Genomic DNA, 15,035 nt, shown 5'->3' on the forward strand with positions numbered 1-15,035 from the left:
AAGGAGCGGGCAAAAGCAGAAATGTGCAACCGCGCGTTTCTAGGGCAGGAATTCCCCACGCTGCGAGACCGCACGGAGAACGCCCCGCGGGCCGGGAAACACCTCCCGCCCTCGGCTGGGCTGGGCGTGCTCGGCCGCGGCGCTGGGACGCGCGGAGCCCCGGGGCGGGGGACACGGAGCGGCTCCCAGCGGAGCGGGGCCGGCAGAGGGCAGCGCCGGGCCGGGCACGGCCACAGCCACAGCGCCGGGCTCGGCCACAGCGCCGGACAGGGCTCGGCCACAGCCACAGCGCCGGAAAGGGCTCGGCCACGGCCACAGCGTCGGGCTCGGCCTCAGCTCTGGACCGGGCTCGGCCTCAGTTCCGGACCGGGCTCGGCCTCAGCTCTGGACCGGGCTCGGCCTCAGTTCCGGACCGGGCTCGGCCCTACCCCGGCCGCTGCCCCGCACCGGCCCAGCCGCAATGCTCAGGGTGCGCTCCTGCCTCAGAGCCCGAAACGTGTCATGAGCAACATCAGAAAGGCGCACTGGTGAACTCCCCGCCTCTAATGGGAAACACTTGAGAGTTCTACCAAATCTGTCACTTTTTAAATGAAAACATGAAAAAGGGCCGAGATAAAACAAAACAACAGGGAAAAAAAAAAAAAAGTTGGAATCATGCGCTTTGATTCAGATACTGAAAAATTTTCCTCAAGGAATGGAAAAACTGATGGGGGTGGGGAAAAGGCAAACCAAAATCTTCTGGTGCTTGCAGCAGCCAGAGCAGACATTCTTCCCTGTAATCCCCTCGTTCCCTTCTCGCTTCGGGAAGGGAACAAAAAACCCCAAACCCTTCTGTGATGGCTCTAGAGATTTTAGGACATTAAGATGTTTAAACAAGTGGTTCCCATTTCTGTTCCAAGGCAACTGGTGACTGTCCCAGACACCACTGGCTGCTCTGGGCTGAACTGAACTGTGGTTTATCAAAAAAGGCGAGCCAAGAGACTTCCAAAGCAAACTCGTTGATTTGGGGAAAAGAGTAGGTTAAGAGCACTGTTCCTTGAGACTGGAACTACAACAGGCCGAGCAGGAGGCTGCCCTACAGGAAATATCATCACTGATATGTATTTTAAAAAGCCATACAGCTAACTTTTGAAATCTCCTGGATTTAGGGGTTTTTTGGGGTTTTGTTTTTGGTTTGTGGGGTTTGGGGTTTTTTGGTGGTGGTTTTTTTCGGGGGGGTGTGTTGTTTGTTTGTTTGTTTGTTTTTAAACATCCCTGTATCTCGAAGACTTCATCCCTGTATCTCGGAGGAAGCAGAAAAGCGACTTGTAAGGCCGGGGACTGAGAGGCCGCCCCTTCCCATGTCCCTGCCCTTCCCCTTGCCTCTGCCCTGGCTGCCCGGCAGGGAACATCAGATCCATGGCAGGATCTAACGGGACATGGGCTGAAGCGCCTCGGGAGCCCCTCTTTCGCTGGTACTAGCGGGGATCGCTGGGCCGTTCCGGCCCTGCCTGCCCTTCTGGGGCTGCTCTGAAGGCAGAAGGGGCTGGCAGCAGCTCCGCGCTGCCCGGCGGGCACGGCCCCAAAACCCCGGGGAGAACGCGTAAGGCAGAACTGCGGCTGCCCAAACCTCAGGCTCCTGCAACCTGCATCCCCCCGAAACCCCTCCCGGTCCGGGGGGGAGTTTTAGTAGCCAGGCAGCCAGCGGCAGCGAACATTTCTCGGGATTTCGTTGTTTGGGCTCTACGAGCCGTTACTGGTGCCGCTTCTGACTCTCCGCTGGGGCTGCCAGCAGCTCCTGGGCTGGGCTGGACGCGGGGCTGGATGCGGGGTTGGATGAGAGGCTGGATGTGGGGTTGGATGCGGGGCTGGATGAGAAGCAGGATGCAGGGTTGGATGCGGGGCTGGATGCGGGGCTGGATGCGGGGTTGGATGAGAGTCTGGATGCGTAATAGATGCAGGGTTGGATGCGGGGGTGGATGAGGGGCTGGATGCGGAGTTGGATGCAGGGTTGGATGAGAGGCTGGATGCGGGGTTGGATGCGGGGCTGGATGAGAAGCAGGATGCAGGGTTGGATGCGGGGCTGGATGCGGGGCTGGATGCGGGGTTGGATGAGAGTCTGGATGCGGGGTTAGATGCAGGGTTGGAGGCGGGGGTGGATGCGGGGCTGGATGCGGGGTTGGATGCAGGGTTGGATGCGGAGCTGGATGCAGGGCTGGATGCGGGGCTCTATGCGGGGCAACCTTCGTGTCGCAAGAACCACTCGTACTCGGGCGCGGGGAGCAGTCAGGAGCCACATACCAGATGCCTCAGACGTTGCGGCTGATAAACACCAAACGATATCGTCTCCAAAGCCAGGAGCAGAGGAAGCGCAGGTCAACATGTGCCTAATTTTTTTTTTCCTGAACATCTTGTTAAAAGCAACACCTGTAAAAAAAAAAAAAAAAAAAAAAAAAAAAAAAAAGTAGCGAGTGACTGAGTGACTCTTTTTTGTTTCCTCCTCGTTTTGATAACTGAGAACATTATGCCTCGTGTTGTGCCCAGCTTCTCCCTGTACTTTATTGATTGTTTGGGTTTTCGAGGAACAAAACGATAGTAACGAAAAGAATCAGTTATCGCGGGGCAGAAAACGGGGAAACAGGCGGCATATCTTAAACAACAGACCAGGAACTCTTGTGTGCGGCAGGGCCGGCAACAAACGCACAACAAACTTCCAAACCCGCACCTTAGCAAGCACTGCTTGCTCGAAGAAGTCGAGGCTACCCCGAGAGCCCACAAAGCGCGAACTTTCCCCTCTCCAGGGCCCATTTACTGAAGCCCCGCGGTTTTCCTTCTCCTGCCCCAACCAAACGCCAGATGCCCATCAGTTGTCAGTGACATGTCCCTGTGAAATGGTCACTGTGAACGACAAAAGTGAAATTCCGTCCCGTTATTTCGTAATCGCTCCAAATTTGTTATTCACGTAGGGTGGGGGAAAAGTTCCTTTTGGAAAGAGAAATAAATTAAACGAACGTAGGCGAACAATTTATCTGCCGGCAAAACCGTAGGGTTTGCAGGGACCAGCTGGGAAGACAGGAGCTTTCGCCAGTGTCAGGAGCCACCTGTGTGCCCGCACCCGCATGTGCCCTCAGGGATAACCGAGTTTGGCACCTCCGGCACGGCACGGCAGGGCAGGGTGCCGCTCCTCCTGCCGTCATTCTATAACGGGAAAAGGCCTTACACAGCTCGCAAACCCTGTCTCAAAGGCAGAGCAGGGACAGCTGGTGTTTCACTTTCAAATCGCACCTGATGAGATTTCTCGGGCTTTTTGCTCGCTGTGCACCTTGAGGGAGAGCAGGGCTCTTCTTCCCTGCCCATGTGCTCCCGATCTGTGCTCCTCGCCTGCCTCTTTCCGGGACAGCGGGCAGGTCCCCGCAGGGGAGCGGGCGGGGTCCCGTGGGGTGCAGCCCTGCCCGGTGCCCGGCGCCGTGTGCCTGGGGCGGGAACAACCACGAGGTTTTGTCGAAAGCCGAATTCTTCTTCAGGAAACATGCAGCTGATTCTGAACGAATTTCCACCAGCCCACCAAACCTTGCAGCTGCTTGTTTGGGCAATAAAACCCCGTGTGGTTTCTAAACTCACGGAAAGAAAAAGGAAAAAGATGTTAATCCAAGTAAACTATAAGTGAAAACTCATTGATTACCTCCGCCTTCCTGTCTCTGATTTGATTCATCATTTGCCATCATGCTTTCCGAGTCACTTCTGTGTTGGTTTCCCTCTGCCTGAATCCTGTAAGACTTTTCCAGAAGGGCGGCTGTGATGTTGAGACCGACATACTGTAAACAACCACAAGAAGCAGAGCGAATGTTTTCAATACAGCTCGAGGACTAAAATAACTCATTGGATTAGGCCAGCCCGAGCGATTGTTTTGGTGAACGCTTCCCAGGCCCGCTGCTGAGCACATCCCCGATGGCTACCTGGGGCGGGCGGCGGTGCCGCGGCTGCCCCGGGCGGCGGAGCGGGCGCCGGGAGGAGCCCCCCGCCCTCTCTGTCCTGTGCCGCGGGGCAGATGTTACAGTGTCCCAGAGCAGAGCCTGCCAGGGCGGCGATGCTCCGCAGACCCAGGGATGGGATTCTGGTGGATTTCGCATAGGGGGATGGAGAAGCCGCAGGGAACCGCAGAGCCGGAGTCCCGTCTGAGTCCCCTCTCCCTGTGCCCGTCCCGGCCGCCGCGGTGTGCCCAGGGCTCCGGCACCGCTCCGGGGCTCAACACTGAGCTCTACAGCGCTTCGCGAGGCTCTCTAGCCTGGCTATCCCGGCCCTGCCCGAGCCCGCTACAGCGTCGAGCTTTTTAGCCCTGGCAATAATTTTTTCGCCGTCTTGGGTTGACCAAAGCACCACGCCGGCTGCACCTGCCCGCCTGCACGGAGCTGATCCCCGGCCCCTCCTGCCAGCGGGCAGGAGCGGACCCCGCAGGGCGAGGAACGCGGGTCTCCGGTGCCCGCCTGCCCCTTCGAGCCGCCCTCCGGCCGCACAGGCCGGGCCGGGGCCGCCGGACCTCACCGCGCTCCCGACTGTCACACACGCAGAGAGGAGATTTTTTAAGTAACAAATGTACTTTTTTATTTTTGAAGCAAAAATATCATTTTCGGTTTAACAATAGCCGGATCTCGCTGAATGAAGCCTTTGCATATTTTCCTGTTTTAATTGGTTGTATAATAAACAGTCCTGACCCCGCACTCTCTTTTCAATGAGTTCAGGGTGAAACGCAGACCATGGGACTGGAAATGACTTTTTCACCACTTAAAACACTGACAAGAATACCAGGAATCAGGCGGTACTAAATAGCCGCTCCGGCCGGGGCGGGAGGGAGGGTGCAAGGTAAGAGCTGTATGTGTGTCTCCTCACGGAGCCTGGCTCTGCCCTGCCCGCAGCCACCGCCCCCTGCCCGGTCCCGCTCCGGCACGACAAGAGAAGCCGGGACAGAGCCCACGGGGTCCCTCATTCAGCATCTCGCTGCCGGGCGGCTGTCCCGCGCTCCCGCCGGCCCGCAGGCAGAGGGCAGCCGTGCCGTGCCGCGCCGTGCCGCGCCGCCGGGGAGCGCTCCCGGCGCTCAGGGCTCTGCCACCCTCAGAAACCGGCCAGGGCTTCAAAGGACCTTTGCGGCTTGCGCAAAGGACCGGAGAGGACGAGAAAGCTGTTGGTAAAACATACCCCGGAGCTGGTACTGCCCCGGGCGCTGCAGCAGCAGAGGGGCGCTGGGAGTCCGCTCAGCCTCGGGGATCAAACTCTGTCCTTCTCCGACAGAGGCAGGCTGCTTCCACGTCCGCTCCGGGCAGGGAGAAAACACCCCTCGCACTTCTGCTTTCATCTCTCGCCAGCGTTGCATAAACCCGGGGCCGCTCCGAAAGGGCAGCGGCGGCGGCTCAGCAGCCCTGAGCCTCCTTCCCTGGCTCTGGCCCCCGCAGCAGCCCCGCGGCGGGCGGCGGCCCAGGGACTGGAGGGGGCTCCGCGCCAAGGTGTTGTCCCGGGGAGCGCGTCCCGCTCCGTGCGCATTCCTCCTGCCGTCATTTATATAACGGGGAAAGACCTTACACAACGCGCAAATCCCGCGCTTGCCAAGAGTGCGGCGCTCGGCCGCTCGATTTTGTGAGGGACTCACGGGACTGGGGCAGGTGGGAGCCGCGGGAGGAGGTGACGGCCCGGGGAGAGGGAGCGCTGAGCCACCGCAGACACCCCTCGGTTCTGTGCTGGTGGTCGTGCCCACGGAGCTGGCTGCGGAGGGGTCTGCACCGCTCCTGCTCCCGCTCAGCCCCTGCCGTCCCAAGTGCCGCTGTCCGGGGAGCGGCCCAGCCCTGCACATCACCCGGGCTGCCCAGCGGGCCCGCGGGGAGGCAGAGCTCCTCCGGGACACTCTGTCCCTGCGTTCCTGGCTGCTCGGTAGGGCGCAGCGCGGTGTGTGGCGGCTCCTCAGGGGCCGTGCCCGCTGCCGAGGCAAGTACCAGCACTCGGGGGATGATGGTCATCCCCTCCGCAGGCCGGCGGCACTGCACGGGAGGCCCGGCCGCTCCCGGCAGCGGCAGAGACCGGGCTGATGCCGGCGAGGCCCTGCCTTGGGCCGCCGCCTGACAGCGCCCGGCGAGCGCAGCCAGCCACGGCGGCCGGGCTCTCCCCGCGATTTCCCTGCGAGTTTGCATTCAATGCAGTCTCTGTAAAATACAGAAAACCATCGTGAAAACATCCTCCGGGCGCGACGGCCACTGCCGCCAGGGAGCGGAGCGAGGAGAAGGAGAGCAGAGCCCCGGCCGGGCACAGGGAGCTTGGGCCGAAGGAGAGCAGAGCCCCGGCCGGGCACAGGGAGCCCTGGCCGAAGGAGAGCAGAGCCCCGGCCGGGCACAGGGAGCTCGGGCCGAAGGAGAGCAGAGCCCCGGCCGGGCATAGGGAGAACGGCCGCACGGCCCTGCCGGCCCGCTCCTCTCCCAAACGCGCGGCTCCCTGCCTCTCTCTATGGTCTCAATCGGCCGCTGAGGGACCGGGGTGGAGACCACCTATTCCAGAAACTGAAACAGCCCCAGGGGCCGCACGTCCCTGCCCGGTCCCGGCCTGCCGCCTCCTCTCCCTGCACCTGGCACGGTCAGGTATCCCTTCACTCAAAGCCTGCGAGTCCCAGCGTTTCCCGGCAATGTACCGGTGGTGCTTCAGCCTTTGCCTCAGGCCGAACGACGGCACAGCCCAGGACGGAGCCCAGGGAGCGCCGCTGGGCCTGTGCGGGAGTCCGGGGAGGTGCTCCCACCCTCCCTTCGCCGCGTGCCCACTTCCCTTTTGGCCTCAACATACCCCGGAGCAAAGTAGCGGTACTGGCAGTACCTAATAAGGAACAAGCAGCCAAGGCCCTGAGCCCTCCGGAGCAAAGCTGCGATCCCCGGTGCGCTGGTAACGGCCTTGAGTCCCGGCCGCGTCCCGTCTGCGCTGGCATGCCCGCTTCGGCGTTCGGCCTCGCGTTACAGCGGTGATCGTGTGGATGTCGGGCTCTGGCCGTGCCGCCCTGTAGCAGGGCAGCCGCTCGGCCCGGCGGCACGGCCCTCTCGCCGTGACCGCACTTTCCGCACCCCTTGTGCTTGTCTGTCCGCCCGGAGCGGAGCCCCTCGGCCGCATCAACGCTCGAAGCTCCTTCTCCGCCTGGGGAGCGGGGCCAGGGGGCACCGCAGGGCTCCGGGACGGCCCGGCGGGTTCCTCAGAGCCCCTCTGCTCTGGCCGTGCCCGCCGAGCGGCAGAGAGGCGCCCGGTCCCAGCGTCTCGCACTGCTTCCTGCAACCTGGCTGCAGGCTCCGCTTCCCGCCGTGCGGGCGAGCAGGCCCTGCAGAAAGGGAAAGCGTCAGGCAGCCGGGCAAGGGTGAGTGCCAGGCCCCTGGCTGCGGAGCGGAGCGCTCGGCCCCGTTACCGGGTTCACTCCCGGCAGCGCTGGCAGCGCGCGGCCCGGGAGGCGAACACCGCATCCCCGCTGCTGCCGCGGCACCGCAGGCCAAGCCCGGGCCGGGGGCTGAACGGGAGCCTGGCCCGCACCGGGCGGGGGCTGCCCCGCCGGCCCCATCTTCTGCTGACCCCCGGGCCCGGCAAGGGCGGCTTCCTGAGGGGCTGGGCAGGGTTAGAAGCGAGGCCCAGGCCGGGGCCCGGCGGGGAAAGAGAGAGCCGCCTGCGGCTCCCTCTCCGGGCCCGCGGGGGACTCGGGCCCCGTCGCAGCGTGGCCGGGACAGTTCTTTTCCTTCCAGGAGCACGGCTCCGAGCACGCGAGGAAGAAATGAAAGCGAAGCAGGGTCCGACACAGCCCCAGGCACAACCGCGAGGCCTCCGCCGCCCCGGGCCGGGCACACGGGCGAGGTGCCGGCGGCTGTCCGCACACCGCTGAACCAACGCTACGCTCCCCGCACCTTGTCGGCCGCCGCCGAGACAGCCCCGAGGCCTGGCGGAGATGATGGAACGCCCAGCACGGGTGCCGCAGCTGAGCCCCGTGTGCCGCAGCGGGGAGCGGTGCCCGCCGCCCGGAGCGGCCCCGGCACACAGCGCCCGCCCCGCTCCCGCTGCCGCTTCCCGATCCCGAGCGCGGAGGAGCGAGTGAAATAAAACGATATGGAAAGAAGGAAAGGCATTTTATTGGAGACTTTACAATGCTAGAAAGTACAATGAAAGTGCTAGTTCAATCTAGAGAAGTTGGTCCCAAAATGGTACTATGCCACAGCATCTATCGGTTTACACAAACATTTACAAAATCGCTATGAACTGGCCCCTGTTTTAAAATCGCTATTTTTTTTTCACATTAATCTATGTAAAATTGAAGGATCAAAACCTTTTAAGAAAAAGAGTAAGCATTCAAAAGCAGAACCTACCGGGAAATCCATTTTGGGCCAGGTTTGGGGGCAAAAACCCTGAAGATAGTTTAAACTTTCATTAATAATAATAATATGCACACGGGAAAATATCCCAATTTACAGGAAAGCGTCTCTCTTTTTTTTTTTTTTACATCAAAATATTTTTTTAGACCTGTATAAAATTACTTTTAAGACCTCAGAGGACATTGTCTCTTTTAAAAAATATATTTACCGCTACCGAAACGTTTCACGAGTGACCCTGGTGGGTTTTGTTTGTTGGTTTCTGTTAACCAGCAATATCGCACATCTGCTGTTACAGCAGTCCCCACGTTAAGTACTATTTTAACGAAAAGCCACAGCTCGGAAGAAGCGCAGTGCTTTGCAGAGCGAGGAAGAAGACAGAGGGGATGAAGAAGAAGACGAGCACCGCGGGCACACGATAGTGTCTAGGCCCCGCTAGCCCTGCACCGCACGCGTGCAAATGCCTCCGTTATTTACAAACTCCGTTTTACTCTCCCCATGGCTGAGCCCGAAAGGATTACGGCCGAATTACAAAGGAGCATAATTTTGAGGGCTGAATAACCAATTTTAATTAGATGCTCCCCCTGTCTTCCCCCCCTCCAAAAAAAAAAAAAAAAACCCAAACCAAAACCAAACCCCAACAAAACAAAACAAAACCAAAGCAAACAAACCCAAACAAAAAAACCCCGCCGAACCCAACAACTCACAAACACACACAGAGCAGAGAAACTCCCGGTGAATCCCCGCTCGCCTGGAGAGGCGGCCCGGCCGCCGCTGCCCGGCGCAGCCCCGCGGGGAACCCCACACTTACACTGCTTTCTTCTCATGGAGGGACGGTCCTACACTGACACTACGCGCGGGGCAAAGCTGCTATTTCCCCACCGCGAGAGTTTGGGCACAGGGAGAGGGAAGTCCGTGACTAGAGACGAGGAGGAGAGACGCGGAGCGCAGTGGAACGCGGCGGGGTAGCAGAGGGGCAGCGGGGCCGGTGCATTGCTGTGACGGCGCTGGCCGGAGCCTCCCTAGATGTCTATGCGGGAGTGCAGGGCGCTGTGTTTGCTGTCGTGCTCCCAGTAAGAACAGTGCATCATGGACAGCTCGGCGGGCTGGCGGGCGCAGGCAAACTGGAGGCCGGCTCCGTTTGCCGCCGGGGCCGCAGGCGGCGCGGAGCTGGCCGGGCTGAGCTGCTGGGGGTGGTGGGCGTGCGGGTGGTGGTGGTGGTGGTGGCCCACGCCGTTGTAGGAGTTCACCATGCTGGGCAGCGCCATGCTCTGCACCCGCGAGTAGGGGCTGTAGGACGCCGGGCCCGAGAGTCCTTTCACATTGACGGGGCTGACGTTCCCACCAGACATCTGGCAGGACGTGTAGGGCATGGGCGCGGGGGGCTGCGCCAGCGGCCACGAGTTGTTCATGAAGGTGGACTGCAAGTACTTGGGCGGGGACAGGTAGCCGTAGCTGTCGGGGCTGAAGAGGGTCTTGCCCGGCTGGAAGTGGGTCGGAGGGGGCCGGAAAGGCCGTTTCATCCTTCGTCTTCTGCGGTAGTTGCCCTTCTCGAACATGTCCTCGCAGGCGGGGTCCAGGGTCCAGTAGTTGCCCTTGCGCTCGCCGCCGCCCTCCCGGGGCACCTTGATGAAGCACTCGTTGAGGCTGAGGTTGTGGCGGATGCTGTTCTGCCAGCCTTTCTTGTTCTTCTCGTAGAAAGGAAACTTGCTGATGATGTACTGGTAGATCCCAGACAGCGTAAGCCTCTTCTCCGCACTCTCCCGAATGGCCATGGCGATCAGGGCCACGTAGGAATAGGGGGGCTTCTGCGAGGGGTCCGGCTTCTCGGGGCCCTTGTCCGCGCTCAGCTCCTCCTTGCCCCGATCCGGCTCCTTGCTGCCGCCGGTGTCATGCGCCAGCAGCGCCACCGTGTCCTCCTCGCCGTCTGGGTAGTTGCTCATCATGGTGCCCCGCGCCCGCCGCCCGGGGCGCCCAGCGCAGCGCCGCGCGGTGCGGAGCGCTGCCCGCTGCACGGAGCCCGCTGCTGGCGGCCGTCCCGCTCCGCGCTCCCCGCGACGGGGCTGAAGTCGAAGTCGAAGCCGGGACCCGGCCGGAGATCGGGAGGCGCCTCTCGCGGCGCCGCTGGTCCGTGCAGCGCGGCGGCGGCGGCGTCCCTGCCCCCGCGGGCTCCGCTCCCCTCTGCCGCGGCGGCCGGGCTCTTTTCTGATTTGTATGGGCCCGGCCGAGTTCCGCTTTCGTCAGGAGCCCGCTCCCCTATCGCGGCCGAGCCGCTGGGCACGGCCGAGTTCACCCCGCAGTCACGGCGCCGCGCTCAGCCCCGCGCACACGCGGCCCGACGTGGCCCCGCGGAGCGGCGCGGAACCGCCCCGGCTCGGCCGCGCCGCCGGGGGCGGGGGGAGGCGGGGGGCGGCGTCCGGGGGCGCTGGGCGAGCCTCCGCCGCCCACCCCGGAGCCCGCCGGGGCCCCTCGGCGCTGCGCTCCCCTCCCGCCCGGCGCGGGGTCGCGCTGGAGGCGGTGGGTGCGAAGGGGTGTGCCCGCGGCGCTCGCTCTGCCACAGCGGCTTGTCACACTTCCAGCCGCACACGCGGTCGCGTTTATATGTCTTGGCCGCGGGCCCCGCCAACCGATCGCGCCCGGGGAGCACAAGGAGGCTGTTGCCGCTCCCTGCAAGTCGATTCTTGCAGCTCTTGTTTGCAGGAGGCAGAAAGCAGAAGGTGTCGGGTCGCCCCTTTTCTCCCTCCCCGCAGAGTACACGCAGACCCCCAGCGCGGCTGCGGGGCTGACAGGCGCCTCGAGGGCCGGGGCAGGGTGGAGAGGCAAGAGATGACACACTGGGCAGCTTTCCTGCTCCTTCCCCTGGAGGGCTTCGGCTTATTTCACACGGTTCCTGGAGTAGCGCGGCTGGCACCCACATTCCCCTCTCCTTACCCTTTCCTGCCTTCAGGCAGAGCCTCCCCGAGCAGCAGACAGGCAGTGTCAGCTGGCCCGAGCACAAGGAATGTCGCGCTGTGACAAACCAGTGCCCCGGGGCACAGCAGCGGACACTTCACACTGATTTCTAACGGGCTCTTCAGTCCTGTCCCGGGAGCGGGGCAGACCGGCCCCGTTTGTTCCCCGAGCCTTTCCAGCAGACAAGGCACGGCCAGCAGCCGCAAGAGCCGGGCCGGGCTCCGCAGGGCCAGCACCACCTGCGCTCGCCGACCGCGGCCTCTCTCGGCCCCCGGGGCGCTGCAGCGAGCCCGCCGCTGCCGGCACTGCTCCGCCGGACCCGGCCTCGCCGCCCGTGCTCAAACACAACTCGGGCTGCCCAAAGAGGGCCCGGCAGCAGCTGCACGCTCACCTCGGAGCCCGCAGCTCTGCCCGCCGGCAGCTCATGGCCCTCAGACTCGCTCCTGCCTTCCTTGCACGCGAACCGCCTCTCACGATGCGCCCTGCCCCGATGATTTTAAGCGCGACATCAATTTTCGTAACCAAGAGTGAGCCCGGGGAGGGCCGCCTCGGGGCGCCTAGGGCTTCGGTGGCCCATGAGCAGATTTCTAGTTCCTCTGCCCGGCCACGGGTCCCTGTTCCCCTACCCGGGACAGACTAATTGCGGGTAAAGGAGTCGAAGATGTAGAAAGGTATTTTAAACGAGATATAAATTAGCCCTTCGAAGAACTATTAGATTTATATATATTTATATATGAACATATAAAATGATATATTTCTATATGTCTCAGTTAGAACACGCTTCTGCATCTTCGCCTAGAGCCATAAAACCAATCCTTTATCTCCCGGCGGCTGAGGAGATTCCCCAAAAGCCGGGCAGTGTGATTTCGGTCACAGAAAGGAGGCCCGTCTATTTTCGCACCCAGGCACGGAGCAGCGCACGTCGCCCCCGGGTTCCCCCCTAAGCGCACAAACGAAACTGCGAAGGGATGAGGCCCACAGGAGAGACCCTCTCCAGGGTTCCCCTCCCCGGCAGCTCCCGGCGGCTTCCCGGCGGCCCGGTCCGCTCAGGGCGACTCAGCAGCTGGAGCCAGCTGTGCCCCGCCGTCGGGGCCGGGGCTGCCGGGCTCCCCAGGGCCGAGGGAGCTTCTTTCTGCCGGCCACCCATGCTGCTCCCGGCGCTCCCCCTCGCAGGCGTTTCCGCGGCGAGGGCCGGTGCAGGTGTAGCAGCAATGCCGCGTGTGTCATCACCTCCGCCAAATGGCACATTCCTCCCTTCTCACTCCTGAGCCGGGCGCGCAGTTCCTTGGCAGGGCTCGCTCGCTCGCAAAGGACATTTGACATCCGAGGGTCTTGTTTGGGTTTTTTTGACAGCCCCATCAAGGGGAATTTCGGATAAACACCAGGGCAGAAGCTTAGCCCAGCGCTGGGAGCGGCGGTCGGGCCGAGCAGCAAAGGTGAGCGCGCAGCCCCGTGTGCGGCTACTTGAACGTTTGACACAAGGGCAGGCAGGGGCTGCCGGGCTCTCCCCTCTCCCCTCTCTTAATTAAGCCCTTTTTGGGACATGAAACAACTACCTGAAACCGCAGGAACACGCCCCTGGCAGCTGTACGCTGTAGCTGCGTTTAAGCGGAGAGCTGAGGTTTTATCGGCACCCACAGAAAAGCCGCAGCGAAGGGAATGCAATAACGGGGAGGGCCACGAGCAGAGGAGCGCGGAGAGCCCTTTCGGGAGAAGGAGCGGGGATCCCGGCACGGCCCCGGGGAGCGGCCCGATCCGCCGGTGCCCCCGGCAGAGGCCGCGCCCCGCCCGCCGCCGCTCCCGGGGCCGGGCAGCGGGCGGAAAAACCCGCGCAAGGCGAGAGCAGAAGGAGCCGGCGGAGCCGCTCCCGGGCCGGTCCTGCAGCCGCTCGCCGGGGTAGGGGATACAGGAGGGGAGTTAGCGGTGGAGGGGGCTCACGGCGCCGTGCCCTTGTCCCTGCCTGCTGCGGCGGGGAAGGGGCTCTCGCTTTCTGCACACGGGGGTAGAACAGCCCCGGACACTGACCGGCCCCGGTGCTGGGTAGCCGGGAGGGAGAAGGGCAGAGCGAGGCTCCATCCCGACCGCGCAACCCCGCTGAGAGATGCGGCCCGAGAGGTGCTGCAAACCGGGGCTTCACCGCTACCGAGCCGGACCGGGTTCCCCTTCCCGAACAGAGCACGGGAGCCCCCGCCGCGGCCACGGAGCGATTTCCCCGCGTGCAGCGCTGAGCCCCTTCGCGGTGGGAGCGCCAAGCGGAGCGGAGCACGGCGAGCTGCGGGGTCTCCCGCGGGGACACGGGGCACGGTGCCACCCCCACGTCTGGCCCCAGCAGCCCGGACGACGATTCCCACGAAAACCGTGCCTTCAGCTGAAGCGCTGATAAGACTCGAGTAGTCCGAGTGGTTTGGGTTTTCTTTTCTACTCACCCTTTGCAGGCAGCAGAACCTGGAAGGTCTGGGGTCGGTTTGTTTGAAAACGCGGCAGCCTTCCTCTCCCAAAGTTTTTTGCGTTTTTTGTTTTGGTTTTTTTTTTTTTTTTTTTTGGTTTTGTTTTTTGTTTTTTTTTCCTTTTCTCTTGGCGAGAAAACGTGTCTCCGGCGGGGAGCGCCAGTCCGCCCCTGGCTCGGAGAGCCCCGCTCCCGTTCGGCCAGCGCAGACCGCCTGCAGGCACCGGGGCAGGGCTCTCGCCTCCCGCACCGAGACCCGGACGGGGACAGGCGGCACAGCCCAGGAGTCAGTCCTGCGGCTCTTACTCCGTTCTGTTGCCTCGCAGCGCCCCGGCTCCCGGGGACGTTCACGGGGCCGGTGCCTCCTCAGTGCGCACCTTTGGGGCTCTCGAGCCCGCAGCGGTCCGGGGCCGTCCCGGCATAATCCGCACTCATTCGGGTCACGTAGCAGCCACACAGACACGATGTAAAGGCGGCCCCAGGCGCGCCTTGTTCCGAGTCCCGTTTCCCCGAGGAACGGGATCTGCGGCGGCGCGGGGCTCCGGGAGCCGGGCAGGGCCGGGCGCTCTCGGTCCCCGCTCCGTCCCCCCAGCAGTTCTCCTTCCCTCGGCACACCCTACAAAGCGGCCGGGACAAGGCAGTCATCATGCTGCCGATTCAAGTATTCCTAGTTTATTCCTTTCTTTCTTTCTTTTTTTCTTTTTTCTTTTTTTTTTTTTTTTTAATATTGTTTTCCCAGGTACTACTGGTTTTTAAGATCGTGGAGTATTTTTCCACGTAACAAACCCAGGAAAAGTAGGGTCCGTGTTAAACGCGGAGTGCGCGGGTCTGTCTCGCACCACGGCGCTCATGAGAGTTAACGAAATGTACTGCGGGAAATAAAATATTCTGGCCTCAATGAAAATTCAGCCTATCGAATCTACTAAAAGGCTGGGACGGGGGCGTTTTCCGCGGTACCGACGCGCGGGAGCCCCGTGTCCCCTCGGGCGGAGGGAGCGGAGGTGCCCCGGACGCGGCTGCTCCGGTGCCCGCGGGCAGCTCGGGCCGGGCCGTGGCCGCAGCTGCCCCGCTTCCCTTCCAGAGCCCGTGCGCTCTCTTTCTAAATGACACCTAGAGGCAGGGTTCGAACCTGGAGGTGCTTTTGTCGGCACAGCACCGACTACCAGGAACAAAACCTTCGCAACCTCAGCGTAACCATTATGTGAGACTAGACTGCGTGCGTGTCACTGCCTTTAGACCCTAAACTCTGCCTTGGAAAAGCTTGCATTTTCAAAACCTCACCCCTCACTTGG

The 15,035-nt window shown here is 62.3% G+C and overlaps 1 protein-coding gene across 1 annotated transcript; it reads right to left on the reverse strand.

The window, feature by feature from the left end:
• Positions 1-9,021: 9,021 nt before the first annotated feature.
• FOXL2 (forkhead box L2) lies at positions 9,022-10,291 on the reverse strand. The gene has a single exon (XM_009099429.4). It carries the CDS (start codon positions 10,289-10,291, stop codon positions 9,368-9,370), a length of 924 nt encoding a protein of 307 aa, XP_009097677.2. The 3' UTR covers positions 9,022-9,367.
• Between the last annotated feature and the right edge of the window lie 4,744 nt (positions 10,292-15,035).

The sequence above is a fragment of the Serinus canaria genome, chromosome 9 (assembly GCF_022539315.1).
Source record: "Serinus canaria isolate serCan28SL12 chromosome 9, serCan2020, whole genome shotgun sequence".
Classification (NCBI taxonomy): Eukaryota; Metazoa; Chordata; class Aves; order Passeriformes; family Fringillidae; genus Serinus; species Serinus canaria.